The 19,105-nt window shown below is 47.0% G+C and overlaps 8 protein-coding genes across 8 annotated transcripts; 1 reads left to right on the top strand and 7 right to left on the bottom strand.

Annotated features, from left to right (window-relative positions):
• Positions 1 to 996: 996 nt before the first annotated feature.
• Positions 997 to 1,436, bottom strand: PGRI_024400 (extracellular guanyl-specific ribonuclease RntA; the record flags this gene model as incomplete). The annotated part of the gene is made up of 2 exons (XM_040790153.1): positions 997 to 1,371; positions 1,422 to 1,436. The coding sequence occupies 2 exons, from the start codon at positions 1,434 to 1,436 to the stop codon at positions 997 to 999; spliced, it is 390 nt and encodes a 129-aa protein (XP_040647106.1).
• Positions 1,437 to 2,359: 923 nt separating this feature from the next.
• On the bottom strand, positions 2,360 to 4,354 carry PGRI_024390 (amino acid permease; the record flags this gene model as incomplete). Its single annotated transcript, XM_040790152.1, has 8 exons — positions 2,360 to 2,766; positions 2,828 to 3,199; positions 3,250 to 3,344; positions 3,401 to 3,580; positions 3,634 to 3,791; positions 3,853 to 3,979; positions 4,027 to 4,138; positions 4,189 to 4,354. The coding sequence occupies 8 exons, from the start codon at positions 4,352 to 4,354 to the stop codon at positions 2,360 to 2,362; spliced, it is 1,617 nt and encodes a 538-aa protein (XP_040647105.1).
• Positions 4,355 to 8,465: 4,111 nt separating this feature from the next.
• Positions 8,466 to 10,111, bottom strand: PGRI_024380 (trehalose-6-phosphate synthase; the record flags this gene model as incomplete). The annotated part of the gene is made up of 4 exons (XM_040790151.1): positions 8,466 to 8,926; positions 8,971 to 9,344; positions 9,408 to 9,681; positions 9,820 to 10,111. 4 exons carry the CDS (start codon positions 10,109 to 10,111, stop codon positions 8,466 to 8,468), a joined length of 1,401 nt encoding a protein of 466 aa, XP_040647104.1.
• A 519-nt stretch (positions 10,112 to 10,630) lies between these two features.
• PGRI_024370 (Major facilitator superfamily domain, general substrate transporter) lies at positions 10,631 to 11,961 on the bottom strand (the record flags this gene model as incomplete). The annotated part of the gene is made up of 3 exons (XM_040790150.1): positions 10,631 to 10,673; positions 10,728 to 10,814; positions 10,877 to 11,961. 3 exons carry the CDS (start codon positions 11,959 to 11,961, stop codon positions 10,631 to 10,633), a joined length of 1,215 nt encoding a protein of 404 aa, XP_040647103.1.
• Positions 11,962 to 12,738: 777 nt separating this feature from the next.
• On the bottom strand, positions 12,739 to 14,191 carry PGRI_024360 (putative nuclear envelope protein Brr6; the record flags this gene model as incomplete). The annotated part of the gene is made up of 3 exons (XM_040790149.1): positions 12,739 to 12,984; positions 13,093 to 14,021; positions 14,083 to 14,191. 3 exons carry the CDS (start codon positions 14,189 to 14,191, stop codon positions 12,739 to 12,741), a joined length of 1,284 nt encoding a protein of 427 aa, XP_040647102.1.
• A 428-nt stretch (positions 14,192 to 14,619) lies between these two features.
• On the bottom strand, positions 14,620 to 15,630 carry cwc26 (putative cell cycle control protein (Cwf26); the record flags this gene model as incomplete). The annotated part of the gene is made up of 1 exon (XM_040790148.1): positions 14,620 to 15,630. The coding sequence occupies one exon, from the start codon at positions 15,628 to 15,630 to the stop codon at positions 14,620 to 14,622; it is 1,011 nt and encodes a 336-aa protein (XP_040647101.1).
• A 201-nt stretch (positions 15,631 to 15,831) lies between these two features.
• PGRI_024340 (MGMT family protein) lies at positions 15,832 to 16,394 on the top strand (the record flags this gene model as incomplete). Its single annotated transcript, XM_040790147.1, has 3 exons — positions 15,832 to 15,946; positions 16,004 to 16,130; positions 16,238 to 16,394. 3 exons carry the CDS (start codon positions 15,832 to 15,834, stop codon positions 16,392 to 16,394), a joined length of 399 nt encoding a protein of 132 aa, XP_040647100.1.
• Positions 16,395 to 16,987: 593 nt separating this feature from the next.
• PGRI_024330 (serine/threonine-protein kinase) lies at positions 16,988 to 18,953 on the bottom strand (the record flags this gene model as incomplete). Its single annotated transcript, XM_040790146.1, has 5 exons — positions 16,988 to 17,425; positions 17,478 to 17,712; positions 17,780 to 17,864; positions 17,922 to 18,736; positions 18,790 to 18,953. 5 exons carry the CDS (start codon positions 18,951 to 18,953, stop codon positions 16,988 to 16,990), a joined length of 1,737 nt encoding a protein of 578 aa, XP_040647099.1.
• Positions 18,954 to 19,105: the final 152 nt, after the last annotated feature.

The following is a 19,105-nucleotide window of genomic DNA, read 5'->3' as shown; positions in this document are numbered from 1 at the left end:
CTCCGATATATCATTGATGTGCCTATGGCAGATGTCATACTCAACTTAAGCTAGGACATAATTTACTTCGTATGATAAGCTTGATCTTGTAGCCACGTCCTTATTCCCAGTCTTGACTCAAGGTCACTTAGGTGATGGTTTATTCTTGATTTTTAAAGGCCATTTGACAGCTCATAAGGATGAGGCGTGCGGATGTGAGATATGATGGTGTTTGCAATTAGAATACATATCATGTGATTCATCGAGAACACGCATTCAAACTATGAGATCACATTAGATGAAGAGACCACAGTTATAGTACTTTGAGTCCCTTCTAGTTGAAACGCATGGTTGTCACAGTGACGGATTATTACAAGAAAAGAAAACATACTATCAGAGTCAGTAGCAGTTTCCCTATGTTTTCTTCTGAATACTTTTGTCGCTTCCATCTCGAGATGTCGAGGTAGACACACCGCCGAGACCCTGATGGTCGACCCCGCACTTCCTTTCGAGTTCCTTCACACTTTTTGTTTTCTCCTTGTCCGTATACCTCTCTCTCTCTCTCTCTCTCTCTCCCGCCCCCCTCCACTACGCCTAGCTGTATGGTACTCAATGCTAGTTTCCTATCTGAACGATAACTTTCGATCAACCCTACAAGTCTAATCAATTTTCGCGAGAAGCTAATGTGCACTCGCTGCGATCAGTCAACGACAAACACATCCCAACAGTAACATTCACACGAGGTATATATTCTCTCGTTTGTTTACATATTTTCTACTCCTTGGTATCAAACCCCGACGACGACAAGTTCCCACATTCTCGCAAATGTGCGGGTGTCGATTGTTGTTTGCCTCTAGATACCTAAAGCAACGGAGACAAATACAGCATGTTGACAGTTTCATTTCTCTGTCTACATGATAAGGATGACTCCTACATTCAAATACCCCGATTTTGCATACACTATCAATATATGTTCTGAAGTGTAAATATTGATTTCATTGAATTCCAATTCATCATCTAGGTACATGCCACAAAGTTGTTACCGCTGGCTCCAGTATGGGTAATAAGGCCAGCAAGCTCGTTGTCGTCGTTGAAAATAACACGGTCCGCACCAGGAGAGTTGCCAGTATAGACCTTGCCACTGCTGAGAATGGGGAATTCGTAGTAAGTTCCTGGAACTGGGAAATCGAAACCTTCGTAGTTGTGGTACTCGTGGGGGTAGTTGTTGACATCATCATTTCCGCTGTGAAGGTCGTAGCCAGCGTCCTGCGCGGCACTGATAGCACTGCTAGTGTAGCAAACTTTGCCGCATGTCGCGGCACAAGCACGAGTTTCAACGTCTAGCGGAGCAGCGAGGGTGCTAGATATGAAGAGGGTGGCCAAGGCCAAGATCTGATATTTGTGTTAATGATTGATAACGTTGAGCTGGAAAAGTATATTACCTTGGTGTACTGCATTTTGGCGGTATAATAGGAGATTTGAGCCTTGGGTGAATATTTCTCGTCTTGTAGACCTTTAAATTTTATGGGAAAGTTGATTGTTTAAATATAGCTTGCCGGAGGTCTCTCCGGACTGCGAAGAGAATCTATTCGCTATCAATGCGATGTTACATTCTGTTCATCCAGCCGTCTTGGTTTTTCATTGGCAATGTGATGCTGCAAGTCCAAATAATCATTTAACAACCCCCATACCCGAATCAGGAACATTCACCGAGCGGCAACGTTGAAGGATAGAAGTCAAAGCGAGGTACAAAACAGTCCCGATTGGCCGATTGAGGACGTGAAGAATCGAGTGGTGTTACGACTCCGAATTCCTAGAAATAGGCCCTATCAGAGAAGGCGATCGACGGGGGTCATTCGAGAAGGGGGCTGTTTTAGAGTGCTGCAGCTGATATGACCAGGATCTGTCCCATTTATCGGACCAATTATAGAGTCACCTGTCAGCACGTCCATTACTCAGCGGGCCATGTGGGGTTAATAAGAGAACATGTTGCATTTAAAATTTGTGTACGGAGTAAATACTGAGACTTCTGATATTCCGTCCATCTACAACAGTTGTAGTGAGAAATATTCAATCTCTTGGTTGTCAAGATAAGAGATTCTACCGAATTGTGCTTCGTGTATATATTATTGTCCCCTCATTTTTACCCGCTCTCCGACGGTCTCCGGCTGATCATATCTGGCCCGTGTGCTGTTTACTTCGTGGATATCTGTTACTCGCGCGAAGTTATATTCGGCAGATTCTCTTTACGGAGTATGTAGACAATAGATTAAGTTCAATTGTGTCACATGCTAGTCTCCTACTACTTTACCCGGCATATAACCGAAAGGTAGCTTCAGATTTGTGTGGATAGTATTGTATAAGACAGAGGGTAACTATTCTACCCTATCACAATGGAATAAATGCGAGCCCACCACTTGGCGGCCTTCTTGGGTGACTCGGGCTCTTCCAATTCGACTTGCTCTCTTCGCCCGGTCCAGATATCCATATCCTCCAGTCGGACGACATGGGTTTTATTCCAGAACTTGTACACAATCACAAACAACACAAACACAGGGATCAGGATATAGTTGATCACAAAGTCAGTCGAGCTGAAAGGATTGAGGAAGCAAGTGTATCCCTGGAAGAAAATGAGGAACACATTCGCTGCCAGCGAGAGGTAGGTTCCATATGGGTAAAAGAGAGCTTGGAATGGCAGCTTCGATGGGTCTTCGCCTTGAGCAACCAGGGCTTGTCGAAATCGAATATGTGCAACTCCGATTACTGACCAAACAATAAAGGTGGCAACTGTGCTTCATTAGCATGGAACAAAGGGGTTTCTGGGAAGGGTCCAGGAAGATAAACATACCGCCCGAAAGAGTGATCAATGCCGAGTAGACTCTTCCAGCACTAGAGGACTGCTCCAAGAATACAATGCAGGCGAAGACATTGGTGAATATCAAGCCCACCCATGGGACTCCCAGACGATTTGTCCGGCCGATGAATTTTGGGGCCTTTCCGTTGCGAGACAGGAAAAGCAGTGTTCTAGATGCCACATAAAGCGAGCTATTTCCTGCAGAAATGACACTAATAACGATGAGAGCATTAATGAGGTGAGCGGCTGGAAGGATTCCAGCATCCTCTAACGAGATTGTCAAGGGCGAGCTGGCTGTCTTCGACGATGTGCCCAGCAATCTCTTATCGTTCCATGGGATGAGCATTCCAATAAAGAAGATAGTACCTGGATATAGTTCAGTAATGCTTCAGTCTTCTGTTTCAATGTGAACTTACCAACGTAGAAAATCAAGATGCGCCAAAAGACCTGCTTGATAGCTCTGGGTACTGCTTTTCCGGGATTCGCCGATTCTCCGGCGGTGATGCCAACCCTAATTTGACTGTCAGCTTTCGCCATTTCCCAGATTTTTGATATTGGATAACATACATCTCAGTTCCAGCATACAATGTTGCCGCAACAACAAATGTTTTCGCAACACCATTGATTGAATCTGCAAATGCCCCAGGGGCATGCCAATATTCAAACCCAGTAGCACGCGGTCCAATGCCACCTGCGCTGATGCAAATTGCGAGAATAAAAAAGACAATCAATGCCAACACCTTGATACTGTGGTCTATTAGCCAATCTGATGTTCCAAACCAAAGCACATGAAACCATACAGAGATAACCAAAATTCCATCTCGCCGTAGGCCAAAATTCCGAGATTTGAGAGGGTAAGGAACATCACCCAGAAGATTAAGATCCAACCCCATTGAGGAACAGCATCTGTCCAGTACCCAATGACTAGGGATATCGCATTATATTCATTTGCCAGGACCTAGAGTATCGGGTTAGCAAGGAATCGCTCACGATAGTAGAATGTTCAATGGGTGTCGTACAGTTACCCATAAGTACCAATATGCCCATCCCAGCGCAAACGCAAGAGAGTCATCAATAAAGCGCTCCGCATACTCGGTAAACGATCCAGTTACAGGGATCAGGGTGGCCATCTCACCCAGCGATTGCCTATAATTGTCAGAATCATTCTTGGCGCAAGAGAATGCACTCCTTACATGACAAAGAAGACGATAATTCCGACTAGTGAGAAACTTATCAAAGCCCCTGCAGGTCCACCCTCGTGCAGCGCATTTCCCGAGCTCACCAGTAGACCAGGACCGATAATGCCTGATACTTTGGTCAGCATCAATGCAAAATAATTTCACCGCAAAACTCACCTCCAATAGCAATCATCTGCAGATGTCTAGACTTGAGTTGCCGTTTTAATGGTGCGGCCATAGGATCTCTTGCAGTCTCTTCATCTCGGTCCTCCGATCGGAAGCTTTTTGTAGCATCATCCTGAACGGGTCCTCTATATGTCACGGCGAAGTCTTTTTTGTCCATATCGACCAAAGATCTCAAATCAGTTAAAGGAGAAATTTATGTATTATATTTTTTTTCCCCACAGAAAACACAGCAATGTCGCTTGGAGCCAACGATAAGGGATTTTGGCCCTCGATGAGGTGCTAAGCCCTGGGAAAGGCGTGATAACCCATGGAAGGACCACTGAGGTGGGTACATGTGGTGGGGCACGGGCTATTCAGGCAAAAGTTAACATTTTGATATTCAAAAACACGTGTAAACTCCATATTTAGATATTTGAAATCACATTGGCTGAAATCCTTAGATATTTAATTTAAACAGGGTTTCATCATTGCCAAATAAGCTACCTCCTGAAGTGTAAAAGATATGTTGACAATTTAGGAAATCGCAGGCTAGAAGTTAGCGACAAAATCAACAGATGTCAAGGAATTGAGAAAGGACAAGATAAGGGCAATGGCATGCTTCAAATAAGGGCTCAAATCTCATTTTTGTCAATGTAGTTCCGATGTCTCAGAACTCATTATCGCCCAAAGCAAGATCCATTACGGGTAGGAAAGGGATAATTCTAAAGCTAAACTTTAACCAAGGGAATGGGGATTAGATGGATTCCAGGAGTCTAGAAAGGAGAGGGGGAAATCAGTGGCATAATACTTAAATGGTGGCTCAGATTGCACATGCTTTAATCAAGGAAGTTCAGAACAACAACTGACTCATCATCGCCACCAAGCAATTGCCATTGGAGTAAAATATCTGGGGGTAGAGTTAACAATAAGAAGGACTCACAATTAAAAGCCAGCAAAGACTGCTAAATGCAAGAGACAAAGTAAAGTGCTCGAAATGTGCCTCAAAAGTGCGGTGGCATGGTCATCAAAGATGTTCAGTAGCTCTGTGTTCTCATCATTGGCGCCGTGCAAGTTACAGTCAGGGGTCTCTGGGTGTTCTGTCAAGATTCACAGAAGAAAAGTTCGAGTACAAAGATGAACGGTGGAAGCATTGAAGGGAATATCAATACTGGTATGTGAAAAGGATAAGGACAAGGTGCTCAAGAGGTGCCTCAGACAAGTGTAGCTTGGTCATCAAAAGATGTTCAGTTAGCTCTCTTTTTCATCATTGGCATCAGGCATCAAGATATCACCAATGGGTAATCATAAGGGGAAAGGCCGGCAAAATTGAAAAGCATAGCACCACAGTACACTCACTTGGCCAGAATTCAAACAGCGCGCCGGAAGGCCAATGAACAGAGCTAGAAAGATGAAATGATATTAGCAATATTAAATCCAGCAATTTGAAATGGGCTTCAAATAGAGAATTTTCCATCAAATGGAGGCTCAGACAAGGGGGATTTTTTTCATGTAAGAACAGATACTACACAATTGGTCAAGGTCTCTCACTGGGACTGGGACACTGGGACTGGGACACTGGGGCTGGGACACTGGGGCTGGGACACTGAGACCATATAACCCTTTTCATCATCGCCGAATGGAGAGTCATGAGATATGGAAATGAACTGGCTTACTTGCAATTCTACTAGCAAATGCTAGTTTAGAAATGAGTAGCTGACAATGACAGCTCTGCCAAGAAGGCAACTGTATCGAATTTAGGCTCAGGTAGGAAGCAACTGGAAGGGGCCGAGCTAGGGAAACGCATTTTTTTTTATTAGCAAAGATATCCCAACAACATAAAATAAGAATGCAAATAAAGGTATTTCCATCGAATGGAGGCTCAGTCGGGGGTTGTTTTCTCCAAGACCTTTTTCAAAACCACAATGGGCGCATACTACATAAGGTTCAGGCGTAACCCTTTTCATCATCGCCAAGTCGAGAATGTGATGTGTAAATGAACTTACACTTTCGTCACGAAGTGTCACTTTCAAAATGAGCAGGTATATCGAGGAGGAAAATGACAACGACGACTCTGCAAACGTAGCAAAGGGGTTGAAACGGCCAATTAGAGGGCCCGCGATAACAGGTACTGGCCGTCATCTTAATATATTGATGGCTCCAAAGTCTAGAGTGAGACTAGACAAGTGGGTATTCATTAGCAGCTGAAACTTGAAAAACAAGTGAAATAATACCAAGCAGGCATGTCAACAATCAAACGGTACTTCAGACAAAGTGTCTTCATCAGGGAGCAAACCGAAGATGGACATCTGTATATCGTCACTGCACCACCGAAAGAACATAAACCCATGAGCCCAAGAAGAACTCATGGCAAGAATAAAGCTGGGAGGAAACATGTATTTTCCTTTTGAGATGGCAGCTAGGCTCGAGTCAAGACATGGAAGGCATTGGCCATTGTCACAGTCATGACAGCACATGGAGATAGAGCAAGACTAGAGAGTTATGATTCTGTTAGCAGTTGAAACTTCGAAAATGAGCCGATAATGATGTTGTAAAGAAGGAAATAAGATTCAAACAGTGGCTCAGACGCATTTTGCTTCATCGGGTATCATACCCTTCAAACCTTCACGGTCATCATTGCACCACCGGAAGGGTATGAAGCCCATGGAAGCACACACCAGTATGTGGGGTTAGGCCAATGGCCAGGCTGGGCCATTGGCCATCTTCGCAGCCTAGATTGGCAGAGAGAGTGGAGAAGCACGGTTTCGTTAGCAGATGAAATCTTGAAAATGATCGAAGTGTATAGCAATCAGATATGCCAATGTTCAAATGGTGGCTCAGACAAAGTATTTTCATCAGGCATCAGGTTAACGACCATTTGTATATCATCATTGCAATGCCAAAAGAACACAAAATCCATGGGCTCGGGGAGTAGTCATAGCAAGGAGGATGAGGCTAGGGGCAGGGGACATCGTACATGGTAGATGAGGCTGAGCCAAAGTAAGTAAACCCGCAGGCCCTAGTTGGATTAGATGTCAGTAAAAGAAATTGCTCATGGTAATCAGGCAAAGGAAAATGATGAATGTGTTATCGTACTTCTTGTTCATCATCATCATTGAAACAGAAGGGAGTGGACATGAAGCCGATGAAAGCACATACAAATCGGGAAACAGAAGGATGTCACCATGTAGAGGGGATGGCGGAGGAAAGGGCACACACATACCAAGAGAAGATGAAGGAAAGAAAATTAGAAGTCAGAGTAGAAAAATAAAAATAGAACCGCGTGGCAAGTAATCAAGGTATTCCGGCGACTAAGCAAAGTGCGTCGCCCCGGCGATTCACCTAGGCAGCGAGATCACTAGAACACCAGACAGGACGTGACACATTAGTAGAAACGGCCTGGGACTTACCATGATAAATGAACCAAAGCTGTAAAGTAGAAACTATCAACGTGCATTGGAGTAAACAAGGTCAAGTCCAAGGACACAATCGAAAAGAGGTATGAGGTTCCTGGAGCCAAATGCAAAGAGGGAACCTTGGGATGTGTCGAAGGAAAGAGAAATAGACAGAGAAATCGAGATCGAAAATAATTTATACTCCTACTCAACGCTAATTGGCTTATTGGGCGGTGTGGACTCTATTAAATGGACGTTGATTGGCCCGAGATGAATCTGGGGTACCACGTGGTGTGGGTACCTGTACAGGAAGTAGATGTTGCTTGCCTGTGAAGTACGCTTTTATGAGACACACTCGTAGTCACTCTACAATATGTGTGTTTCTATTAAATTTGGTGAACTTGTAAGTCATGCAGTAGACGTTATTTCTACAAAGTTTCACGCTAGAAATCGACGTAGTGCGCGAGAGAAGGTTGACTAAAGCATTCTTGGGATTCGAGGCTTGCAGGTAGGTACATTGGATTCTCGGATCTATATAGACCGCTTTGGTGCCACCGCCTCATTATTGCGGCAGTCGGCTTAATGTAATTCCAATCAGAGCGAAAGAAAGTACGTAAATAGGCATGTTACCGGCAAGAGAACGAAAAGACGACAGGCTAAGCGTTGGAAACGACTACCGACGACTCAGCGAAATAATTCCCCACGACTAAGCAAAGAAACCAGCGCCAGGCTCAGTACCTAGCACCCTCAACCAAGTCGCTAACCCTCAGTACCCGTGGACAAAACGAGACGACAATTCATTCTCTAAAGTACAGACAATCGCCTTGTTATTGACAGATAGGTCGGATCTGTAGGGTTAGAACATCCCTATGCATCATGCTCAGCAATATTCAATGATTAGCATGAGCTGCCGGGTCGTCTACAGCGACGGGATAACCTTTCGATGAAGGTCTCGCCCCATTTTGCACTGCCAGGGTCAGCAATTGACATGATGAAAGCAGGAAGCCCTTCGAACCTTGTGTTGGTATTGACAAAACCTCGGAGATACTCGTACTTGGCCTTCCGCTCGCCCGCATCCAGATTCAACGCATTGAAGATCGCCTCGGACATTTCCGTCTTGTTTGCAGGGTGGAATGGGATACTACCATTCGTCATGAAGGAAGCCGCGCCAGCGAATTCGGAGAGAACGAGGACGCCATGATGCTCTTGCTGGCATGCCACATACTCGAAGGCTACGAGATTCATGCCGTCTCGAGTGGAGGTCAGAAGGCAAACATCGGCTACCGAGTACAACGCGGTCAATTCGTTGAATGGAACGGAGCGATGCATATACAGCAGCGGAGTGCCCTCGGGGGTGGCTGGCTAATTAGCATACTCCTAATATTCTCTGACGATAGCTTACCATGTTTCCCGTTTATCTTGCCAGCGATAGTACACAGTTCCGTTTCGAGATCTTGATATTCCTTTACATCCTCGCGGCTGGGGACGGCAACTTGAATGAGAACAACCTTGTTTTGCAGCTCTGTGTGGTCATCGAGAAAAGCGTCGAAGCCCTTGAGTTTCTGCGTGAGGCCTTTAATATGGTCCAGTCGGTCGACGCCAACAATTACCTTGACGCCTTTGTAGCGTTCTTTCAAGGTTCGAATACGTTCTTGGACATCAGGCTTTTGCAAGGTGTCTGCGAACTTTTGGGGGTCAATGCCGACAATGAACTTGTCTATGCAGACGAGCCGATTTTTATACTGGATTTGATTGGGAATTTCTGTGCGTGCGTTACTGTGGTGGTGTTGGTTGATACTTCTTATTTTGTGGGCAAGGGGAATTAGGGCTAATGCTCACAGGAGACTGGCACAGGTATCGATAAAGTTCTGCTTATACTCGTCGGTGTGGAACCCAATCAAGTCACTGGACAGCATACCCTCAATGAGATGCTTTCGCACAGGAAGGTTCCTCCAAAAGTCTCCTGCAGGAAATGGCGTGTGGAGTGAGAAGCCAATGGCACAGGATTTACCCTGCTGTTTGAGTCGGTCACGGAGAAGCTCGGGCAGAAGCATGAGATGATAATCATGGACCCAGATCAACGTTCCCCCATCCGCCGTTTCAGCAATTGGATCTGCGAATAACTCATTTACCCGCCTATATGCTTGCCATGGAGTCTCATCAAAAACTACACCAGACTGATAGTGGAGAATGGGCCACAGGATACGATCTGGCGGTCAGCGTGGATCGAGATATTAGGGCACGGACTTACTCGAGAACCCGTTATAGTGCTCATGTGCCAGGGAACTATCGAGGAATATAGGAATAGCATTATGTGCTTCCAGGCTCTTTTGCACTTCCTCTCGGTCCTTTGCGTCTTTGACTTCGATTCCTGGCCAGCCAAACCATTGGAACTTGGTAGACTTGGTCAAACCAGAGAGAGAAGTGACAAGGCCACCGCTCGAAAGAGATGACTCATAGGCACCATTAACCCTTTTTACGGACAATGGAAGGCGATTTGAAACTATAATGAGGTTTCGTTTATCGTCAGTGATTGAGCCCATCTTGTTACAACGGCTGCAACTTTATATATCTTCAACAACAAAGAACGGACGATGATTCAGGGACTGAATTCAGACAAAATAATACTTAGATCTTGCATTAGAAGAAAGCAAAAATCAAAGTCAAAAGAAATTAGCAGCTATACATAGCTACAGAAATGGCGAATGGCAAACTGCAAATTTACGTCAGTATGAAAGGAAACGCATCTCTCTCCTTTCGATTATACATGTGCCTAGAACTAGGCAAAATTGGCCTCAATTACATCCCATGTCCAATATTTCATTTGTCTGGAATCATGTGGATAATACGTAGAATGGTTGGTCGACAATTTTTCCGGGTTCAATACAGGCGAAGTTGTATCAATGGACACCAGCAGTCATTTGGCCCTATTTTACACAAAAGCCTAATAGTTATTATATCAATTCTTAATGTATGATCTTAGTTTTTATTGTTCTATCTGCATATTATTTTTCATCTATATACTCCAGGACCTTTTGTTACCAAATGTCGTCATGGGAATGTCAGAACTCAGCACTCGCCTCAACCTTTCCCAGCACTTTGCCTCTTTTGTCTTGTAGCAGTTTTACAGCAATAAAGCAGCTCAGTCCAGCTGCATACGAACATCCAGCAAACGCAATCAGTCCCCAGTACTGTCCGCCACAGACATGTATAATCTCTCCGGCAATCGGGACGCCAGTCAATGCCCTAAAATATATGTTAGCCACATGGTCTTATAGAATGGCCCTCAATACAAAACAAAGACTTACCCAAAACTAACAATGGTATACACAGTGGTATAATATCTTCCATAATTCTCGACAGGACATAGCTCCCCCACACAGACTGGCACAAGACTGATATTGCTCCCACTGGCGAATCCAAACACAATAGAGAATATCACTGTAGCAACAAGATTTCCATCTGCGGGCATCCAAATACCCAGAACTGAAATCAAACAAAGAATGTTTGTCAGGATCAATGTGTTGAACCGACCGATGCGATCAGCCACAATCCCCGGCAGCCAACGACCGGGAAAAGAACCCGCGTTCAAAAAGACGACCATCAAATAGGATAGATTGGTGGAGATCCCGCTCGCAATTGCATACGAGGCAACGTACTCGAGTGGAACGAAGAAGCCCCATTCAATGAAGAAAACTCCAAGTGTCGTCAGAGCGAGGACTGGGTCTTTGAGGATGGTGAGATCGGGAAGGAATGACTTGAGCGATGGAGCCAATCGGGGTCCGGGAGGGAAGTTCGCTCGGACTAGAAGACAGCCCGGGATCAAAAGGATCAAGGTGATGAGACCGACAACCCGACTAGCCCAGGCAAATCCAATCTGTGGCGCGAGGTACAGCAATACCAAAGGGAAGATTACGCCGCCGATACTACCCCCAGCCAATGCGAGACCGGTTGCTGCGCCTCTGCGTTTGACGAAGAAATGGCCAATGCTTGCGACGGGTACAATGAATATGAAAGATGTACCCGTCCCACCCAGGATTCCGATAACAATGAGGAAATGCCAGTACTCAGTGCAGAAACCCATGAGAATGAAAGTCAGTACAAGCAGACTTGACCCGATCCACATGAGCAGCCTTGGCCCTTTGATATCGAAAATTGGCCCGATCTGGATCCCGCAGAAGAATACAAGGAAGTTGTATATACCGAAAATCCAGCCAATTTGTCCTTCGCTGATGTCTGAGAGTTGATGTGTTGAGATCCAGGCTTGGTAGATACCGATGCTATTCATCAAGCCGAGTCCGCCCATAATAGCGCTGAAGCCACCTGCGACAACGAGGTTACCAATGAGACCTCCTTCTGGGCAGTCAATTGGATCGGGTGATTCGTGATGCATTATTTTATGCTACACAATAGGTAATAGGTACAAGATGGAAAAGGAAGTTTGTTTGAACTATCTATATGAAAGCTGCTACTGTATGGATATATCGTTTCTTTTAACTGTTGAATAGTGGATAAAGTAGCTACTTTTCATCTGCAAATTTTCTCTCGGCTCGGCCATTATCAAGACATTAGATGCATGCATGCCGTGATATGCAGTTGAACTATAGATAAATTCGCCGAAGGCATGAAAATCGGAAACGGGTTCGGGATTGGGCCGAAATAATCAATAGGATCAGCAAATGAACATTTAAGTAAAGCACTTGGATTATCTGCAGAACTCCACTTCATACTTGTCCGTGGCAAAGAATGGCCGATGGCCGAGCTGCTCGGCCGTCGGCGGATGTTGGCCGCCTCGGCATCGGCGACCGCAGATCAAATCAACATGGGTTTCGACATAATTCTTCATCGCTGAGGTCATGTATACTTTGAACAAAAGATGGGAGAAGAAAAATAAATTTTTAGAGTAGGAGATCTATGTCAGCCTGGGTAAAAACCAGTATGTACCGAGTATGAAAGGTAGAGACAGCAGAGAAGTCAATATAGCCCCCCAGAATTAAATCAACTCGAAACAAATACAAGAAAAAGGAAACACCATGATGGTATGTAATAAAACAAAAGTAAAAAAAAAAATTCAAAATCCCATCCCCGCTGGGTATGCTGCCAACCCATCCGTTGTGAAACATGTACGCCGACCAAATCCAGGTCCAGAGATAGAAAAAAAAAAAGTGGTTTAGGCAAACCTACGCTTGGTTGGGCTCGGTGTCCGGAGGTGCTGCTCACGCTCACGAGAGCGTTCGGTGACAAAGTCCATCGCCCGTGTGTTCTCAAGCATCAGGGGCTGGTCTTGTTTCTCATTGTAGGCGACAGCTTGAGTTTGCCGAGGGTCTTGCTGCCCATAGTACCCAAAGGAGGGGTTGTGCTGCAGCTGGGGGTGCATAGATTGGGGTTGCGGTGGGTGCTGCGCATAGTTCTGTTGCTGGAGACGGTGTCTGAATGAGCGGAAGGACCAGTTGCTAACAATTGTGACAGTGGAGATAGTTGCGAGGAAGCACAGCTAGTATGTAAGTCAGTAAATATTCAAAACCGAGTGCGTGGGGAAACTCGCAATCGCCTTCCAGCTGATGGGGTCAATGAAGCTGTTGATAATAATGGCCATTGTATGCGCGGAGACCTTGGCGCGGCCGACCTTCGCCGGGTCACGATTCATGCATCGTTCCCAGTTCTCGCAGATGGTCTCAAGGGCCGGCGCGCGAGTCGACCGGCCGCAGTCGTTATCAACATAGTTTTTCGTGCAGACTGCCATGTCGGCCAAGATAGTATCGGACATTTCCTGCGCAGCCTGCTCGAACTCGCCCCGAATGGCTGACACAAAGGCGAAAACAACATAGACAGCCAGTGAGAACAGCGACAGGTTGACCACTAGTTGGGCCCACCATGACAAGATGGCGGGCACATTCGGATGTGCCTCCAGCATGCTGAAGAACTCAGACCATGATGACACTCGCGAGGGACCCTGTTCCGGCTTTTGTCCCTTCCCTTGTTTCGTGGCTTTCATTGATTTTTCTTCCTTGCTGGGCCGGTCTTGCTCGCTCTCATCGTCGCTGTCGACCCGTATTTGCCGGCCAAGTTCTTTATCTCTCCGTCGTTTCTTTTGTATCCGGTGCAAAGCTGCATTGGAGTGGTGGGTTAGCCGAGGAATTTCGCCTCGCCCTGGGCTCTGCGGGTTCCTGCCATGGAAGTTGAATAGTGACGCAGTCCCCTTCCCCGACTTGTATGGCTGCTCAGGTGTATCCTCGTTGTCTGCGTAGTCTGGAGACGACATGTTCTCGGCACCTGATGAGAAATCCACATCGAACTTTCGTGGCGTCTGGAAAGCAGGTTGGCCAAATTTAGCCTTCGGCGATAGTGGTGCGGGTTGTTGTCGCGGCTGTGAGAAGAGGAAAGGTTGAGAGTTTGGTTCGCGTAGGGAGGGTAACGCTTGCTTCTGAGGGGACTCGAATGTACTGTATGGCCCTGTGCGAGTGGTCAGAGGGCTCGAGGTTGCAGTTATCCTCATTCAGACTGGGATACAAACGTTTCTTGTCATGCTGCGCTCCAAGCTGGTAGAATGGCGAGGTCACATCGCCAGGAGCTCGAGTTTGCCATTCAAAGTCCATTGGACTCTCTGCCGTTCGCTTGTCCATCTTGATGTCCAGCAGAATATAGGTCTGTGGCGGGGAGATGGTGAGGGTTAAAGGCGGGAAGTTAGTTTTTTGTTTGGGGTAAACATCCCCCGTAGCAACCTTGGCATCGGCGCTCTTTATCTCCGACGACTGTACTTCATTTTTTACACATATTTTTGATTTGATCATATTTATTCTATGGCATAGGTTACAGCTTGAGGAAGGATTTCATGCAAACATCGTACTAGAGCAGGCCTAATCGAAATCTTGACATCGACCTGTGGCATAAACCACAGATCTAGATGCTTGCAACGTAGACATTACAGAAATATAGATAGACTCAACCCACGCATCTGAGCAAGTAAGATCATTTGATATTTTGGGCGACCAGCACCCACTATGGGTATTAAACAGGATGGAAAGCATATAAGACAGACATGCGAAACCATCTACTCATCCATCTGCCACTGGTATTCCAAAGCCTCAAACCGGGTCTTCTTGTTCCGCGATGCAAACCAGTCCTTCTCAAACCCATTGCCCCGGTCCACTCCATCCCAGCGATGTCCTGGACGGATGCCATACCGATTAGGCTGGAAGGCACCTCGATATAGCGGTCGCCCCGTAACACTGGCTCCCGCATCACGCCGGGCAGTAAGGAACTCGGCAGCGGGGTCATTCCACCGATCGCGAGCCCTCATTTCTTCGTTCATGTCTTCGTCCTCGATCGTCCGTGCAAGTGGCATGGCCTTGATATCTTGTAAATCCCGTTTGCGCTCCTCGCGCTGCTGTCGCTGCACATCTCCCATCAGCGCCTCCCGCGCCTGTTCTTCTTTCTCGCGTTTTTCTTCTTCTGCGCGCCGCGCTTCGGCGCGTTTCATGGCCACGTTGATGATTCGACCGGATGCATCTCGGTAGATTGTTTCTTGGCTCTTTTCGTTCACTGCTGATGGATCGCGGTACTGTGCTTCTTCAGCTTTGCGCCGCTTTTCCTGGGCTTTCACCATCGCTGCGGTTTGGGCGGCTGTTTGGAGGCCTCCTCGTGCTCCGGATTCCATCCGCACTGCACCATCCTCTTCATTCTCTATCATAAGCGCATCTTCGTCGTCTGGGTCTTGTTGGGCGGCGCGTTCGGCTGCTGCATCGGCTAGAATTGCATCGGCGGCTTCTTGTTCACTTCCGCCTTGGCCGGGCGTGGGTCCTCCAATCGTTTTCCAGTTTGACTTCTTTGCGCGGCGGAACTCTGCCGTTTTGGCGGATGTCTCGAAAAATGGTCTGTCCTCATCGTCTTCTCCCGTATTTCCTAAGGAGCGAATGTCTGGTGGATCATCGTCTGCAATGATGAGGCCGGAGCCCGCAGTATCGACGGCTTTGGTCTTCTTGCGCTTCTTCTTCGGTCGCTCGGTGACAGGGTCGGCAGTCAGATAGTTCTTTGCCAGGTAGTCAGCGAGTGAGCCAGGCATGATTTCAGTATGCTGTATGTGAGGAATGTGAAAATGTCGCGGTGCAGGTTGAGCTCAGTGATTCATCCGGGGGAATGTTTTCCCGAACTGTACGCCGCCTAGCGCTTTGTGTCAACACGACGTGAACGTTATAATCCATGGACTCGGCAACGTAGAAGGAGACTCCGAATTTCTTGCTGAAATCTTTTAGAGATCTGCACAATGCCACGCTCCGAGGAAGCAGAGTGGTGGGCTAATGCAGTCTACGGAGCCATCCAAGAGGTCCCGCGTGGCAAAGTCACTTCGTACGGTCATATCGCACGTCTCCTTGGTGAACGTATGGATGCAACTATATGATTATTGTAGATATACTAACCTTTCTCTTTGGTAATAGCTCAGCGTCCCCGCCAGGTTGGGGTATGTCTTAAGTCACTTGCGTCGCCGGAGTCTGGTTCGCACTTCAATTCCAGCACCGTGCCGTGGCAGCGAGTGATTAATTCGAAAGGGATGATTTCGCATCGGTGCGTTTGTCCCACATCACTCACTACTCCAGGATCGCATGTCAAACAGGACTATAAATACAGACTCGAAACGAACTTTTATACGAGTTCACGGCTGACAACCATAGTAGTGGACCCGGGAGTGCGGAGCGTCAAGCTGAAGCTCTCGCACAAGAAGGTGTGGAGGTTACTACAGACAGCATGGGCGAGATGTATGTTGATTTTTCTCGGTATGGATGGTTCCCGAGCGAGTTGCCGAGCGAGGCAACGGATGAGCAGCCATGAGAATGGGGAAGTTGAACGCCCATCTACCGTCGTGGAGACGTTTACATCATACATTGGGCCCTGATATCCTTTGCATTACATTCGAGCGTTAATAATGATTCAAAGAATCGTACCGGGATCGGATCCATGCATAGCAAATAGTCATAACTTGTCTGTCTGGTGGAGGGAATCTAGAAGATGGAAAGGACTTCACCGATGAGTGGGATGGATGACATAGAAGACTAAAGAGCGGTCCCATCACGGATATGATCAATGGAAAATAGAAAGATGAGTCTATCAGAGAGATATGAGATGGAAAATCACCAGACACAAAAGGTAGACTGACGTGCAGGGGGGAAAGGCGAGGCCATAAGCATACGAGAATGTCGAAAAACACCCCATCCAACCAACTACCAGCATAGGACGAAAGAAAAGATTCGAAGAAAGAAGAAATAAAGACATAAACCAACCAGCATCAATCCGTAAATGGAAAGAGAAAAAAGATCGTTAACTCACATCATCGCCGTAAGGGCATGTCCGCAATAAGACCCGGGGTGTTGCCCCATCTAGGCTAAGGAAAGAGAACAAAAGGGTAGAGGTCACGACAATCACCATCATCGCTTTTTGACCTCGGATGCCCAGCCATCAATACCCTCCCCGCGGGTGCCAGGGGGAATGCCCAGATCAATCCCATCCATACCAGGTGTGTCCTTTATCCACTCGTGAGCTGCCATGCCACCAGCGTTTGCCCGCTTCTCTGGTGACAGATCAAGCATGGGCAGTAGGAGTTCGCTGATACGCATGCTCTCCTCCATGGAGTAGTGGTATTTTTCTCGCAGGACATCGGGTAGGGCCCAGTGACGGAGTCGGTGGATATTGCGCAGTTCGCCCTTGCGGTTGAAGATTTCTTGGGACCATTTTCCGGACATGCAAAGTGACTTGGGGAAGGGACCGAGTAGTTCAATGATTTGGGCAATGTGGTCATCGTCCTTGCCATATTTGGTCCCTGATTGCGGATCAAAGAGGTAGTCTCCGGTGATAAGTTCGAAAACCTAGATGGTTAGTATGTTGTTCGACTTCAGCTGTGATGATCACATCACTCACCATGCATGCCATACTCCAGACATCAGTACTCGCACCCCACTTTGAGCCCAGAATGACTTCGGGCGAGCGGTATTGACGAGTTTGAATGTCGTTGGTGAAGTGATGGCCGACCCAACAAGCATTGCCTAAATCTGCAATCTTCACAGAAATAATGTTGACATCAAGTTCCTCTTCTGGTTTGCTCGATGAGCCTTTATCAAGAGAAATGCCAGATACCTCTCGCTCCAAAAGATCACTATATGTATATTGTTAGACCAAGTTCTTGTCAATCAGACCAATAAATATGAGATGTAGTGACGTACGCGGTTTTCTCTCGCTGGTTCTGCTTCTCGTCTTCTTCCTTGACCCCAAGCAGTTCTTTCATGGATGGAATTTCTGTAGTAGATGCTAGGTCAATTTCAGTCCGCGCATGGTTGTGACATAGATGTATCAAAGTGGACTGACCTCCAGGTTCATTGACCATCTGGCTGAGACTGCTGTGTGAGTTAGAAGAGCTATGTTTGAAGTCGAAGCTGCTGAAGCTAGTGTTCAGCGGACTGGGGAGCGGCTGACTCCCCGTGATCAGTGTGCGTCGCCGTCTCCGTCCATTCCGGTTATCCTCTTTCTCCTTGGCCTCTTTATTGGCTTCCTCATTGACGTGCGCCTTGACGATCTGCTCCACATCTCCAATCTCGATCAGGACATTCTCCGGCTTCAAATCCGTGTGAATGATCCCGCACTCGCGGTGGAGATAATCTAAGCCAAGCAGCACTTGCTTCGCAATCTGCTTGACCAGAGGCATGGGAATACCGCGGTGGTTCCAACGCTTGATCAAACCCAGCAGGTTCTCGCCCAGAACCTCGAAGACCATACAAACATGGATACCGTTGGGTCCCTTGTGCTCAAATGAATCCAACAGACTGACGACATGCTTCCGACCAGGGTGAGAGGGCTTCGCTTGAACTATTTTGTTAAGGAGCTTGATTTCGTCGATCGCGGTTTCAGTGTAGTGTGCGGCAGACCGAACAACCTTCAGCGCGACGTGCTTGTTGGTAGTTGTATCCCGCGAGAGCCAGACCGTAGAGAAATGACCCCATCCAAGTTTGCGCACGACGATATAGCGACCATTGTTGTATGCTTCACCGACAGCGACAGGGTGGTATCCACCTTTGCAATAATCTTCGGAGTCCTCCTCTTCCGCGGTAGCCTCGAGTTCTTCGCCAGACGATGAGGATGATGAGCGTGAGGCGGGTGCTTTGGGGTTCTGAGCAGCTCCGGTTCTATAGGAACTGAGTTAGTAACTATCGTCATCGGAGACCCTTTCAAAACATACGATTCTGTACCGGGCGCAGGGTTCCCTTCATTGGTGACGATGGGCTTCAAGTCGGTACCCTTTCTCCTCTTCTTCCCGCCGTTGCCATTGGCAGCTGAAGCAGCAATGTTTGCCATCTGTTTGCCCTTGTTTAGCATCGCCTTGGTAAGATCGACTCCCTCCATGGTGTGGAGATTTGGGAGGTCAAGCTGAGAGGCGGGGCACACTTGGCTTTTGGTTGGCTCAAGCGGAACTTAGAGGCGGTGGATGTTGGAGGGGACTGCACACACAGGAAAAGACACAGTATTCGGATAATATAGTTGATGAAAGATTCCAA

The sequence above is a fragment of the Penicillium griseofulvum genome, assembly GCF_001561935.1.
Source record: "Penicillium griseofulvum strain PG3 chromosome Unknown contig_80, whole genome shotgun sequence".
Classification (NCBI taxonomy): domain Eukaryota; kingdom Fungi; phylum Ascomycota; class Eurotiomycetes; order Eurotiales; family Aspergillaceae; genus Penicillium; species Penicillium griseofulvum.
Note: the sequence above shows the minus strand (reverse complement) of the source record. Positions and strands in the feature narration are given on the sequence as shown.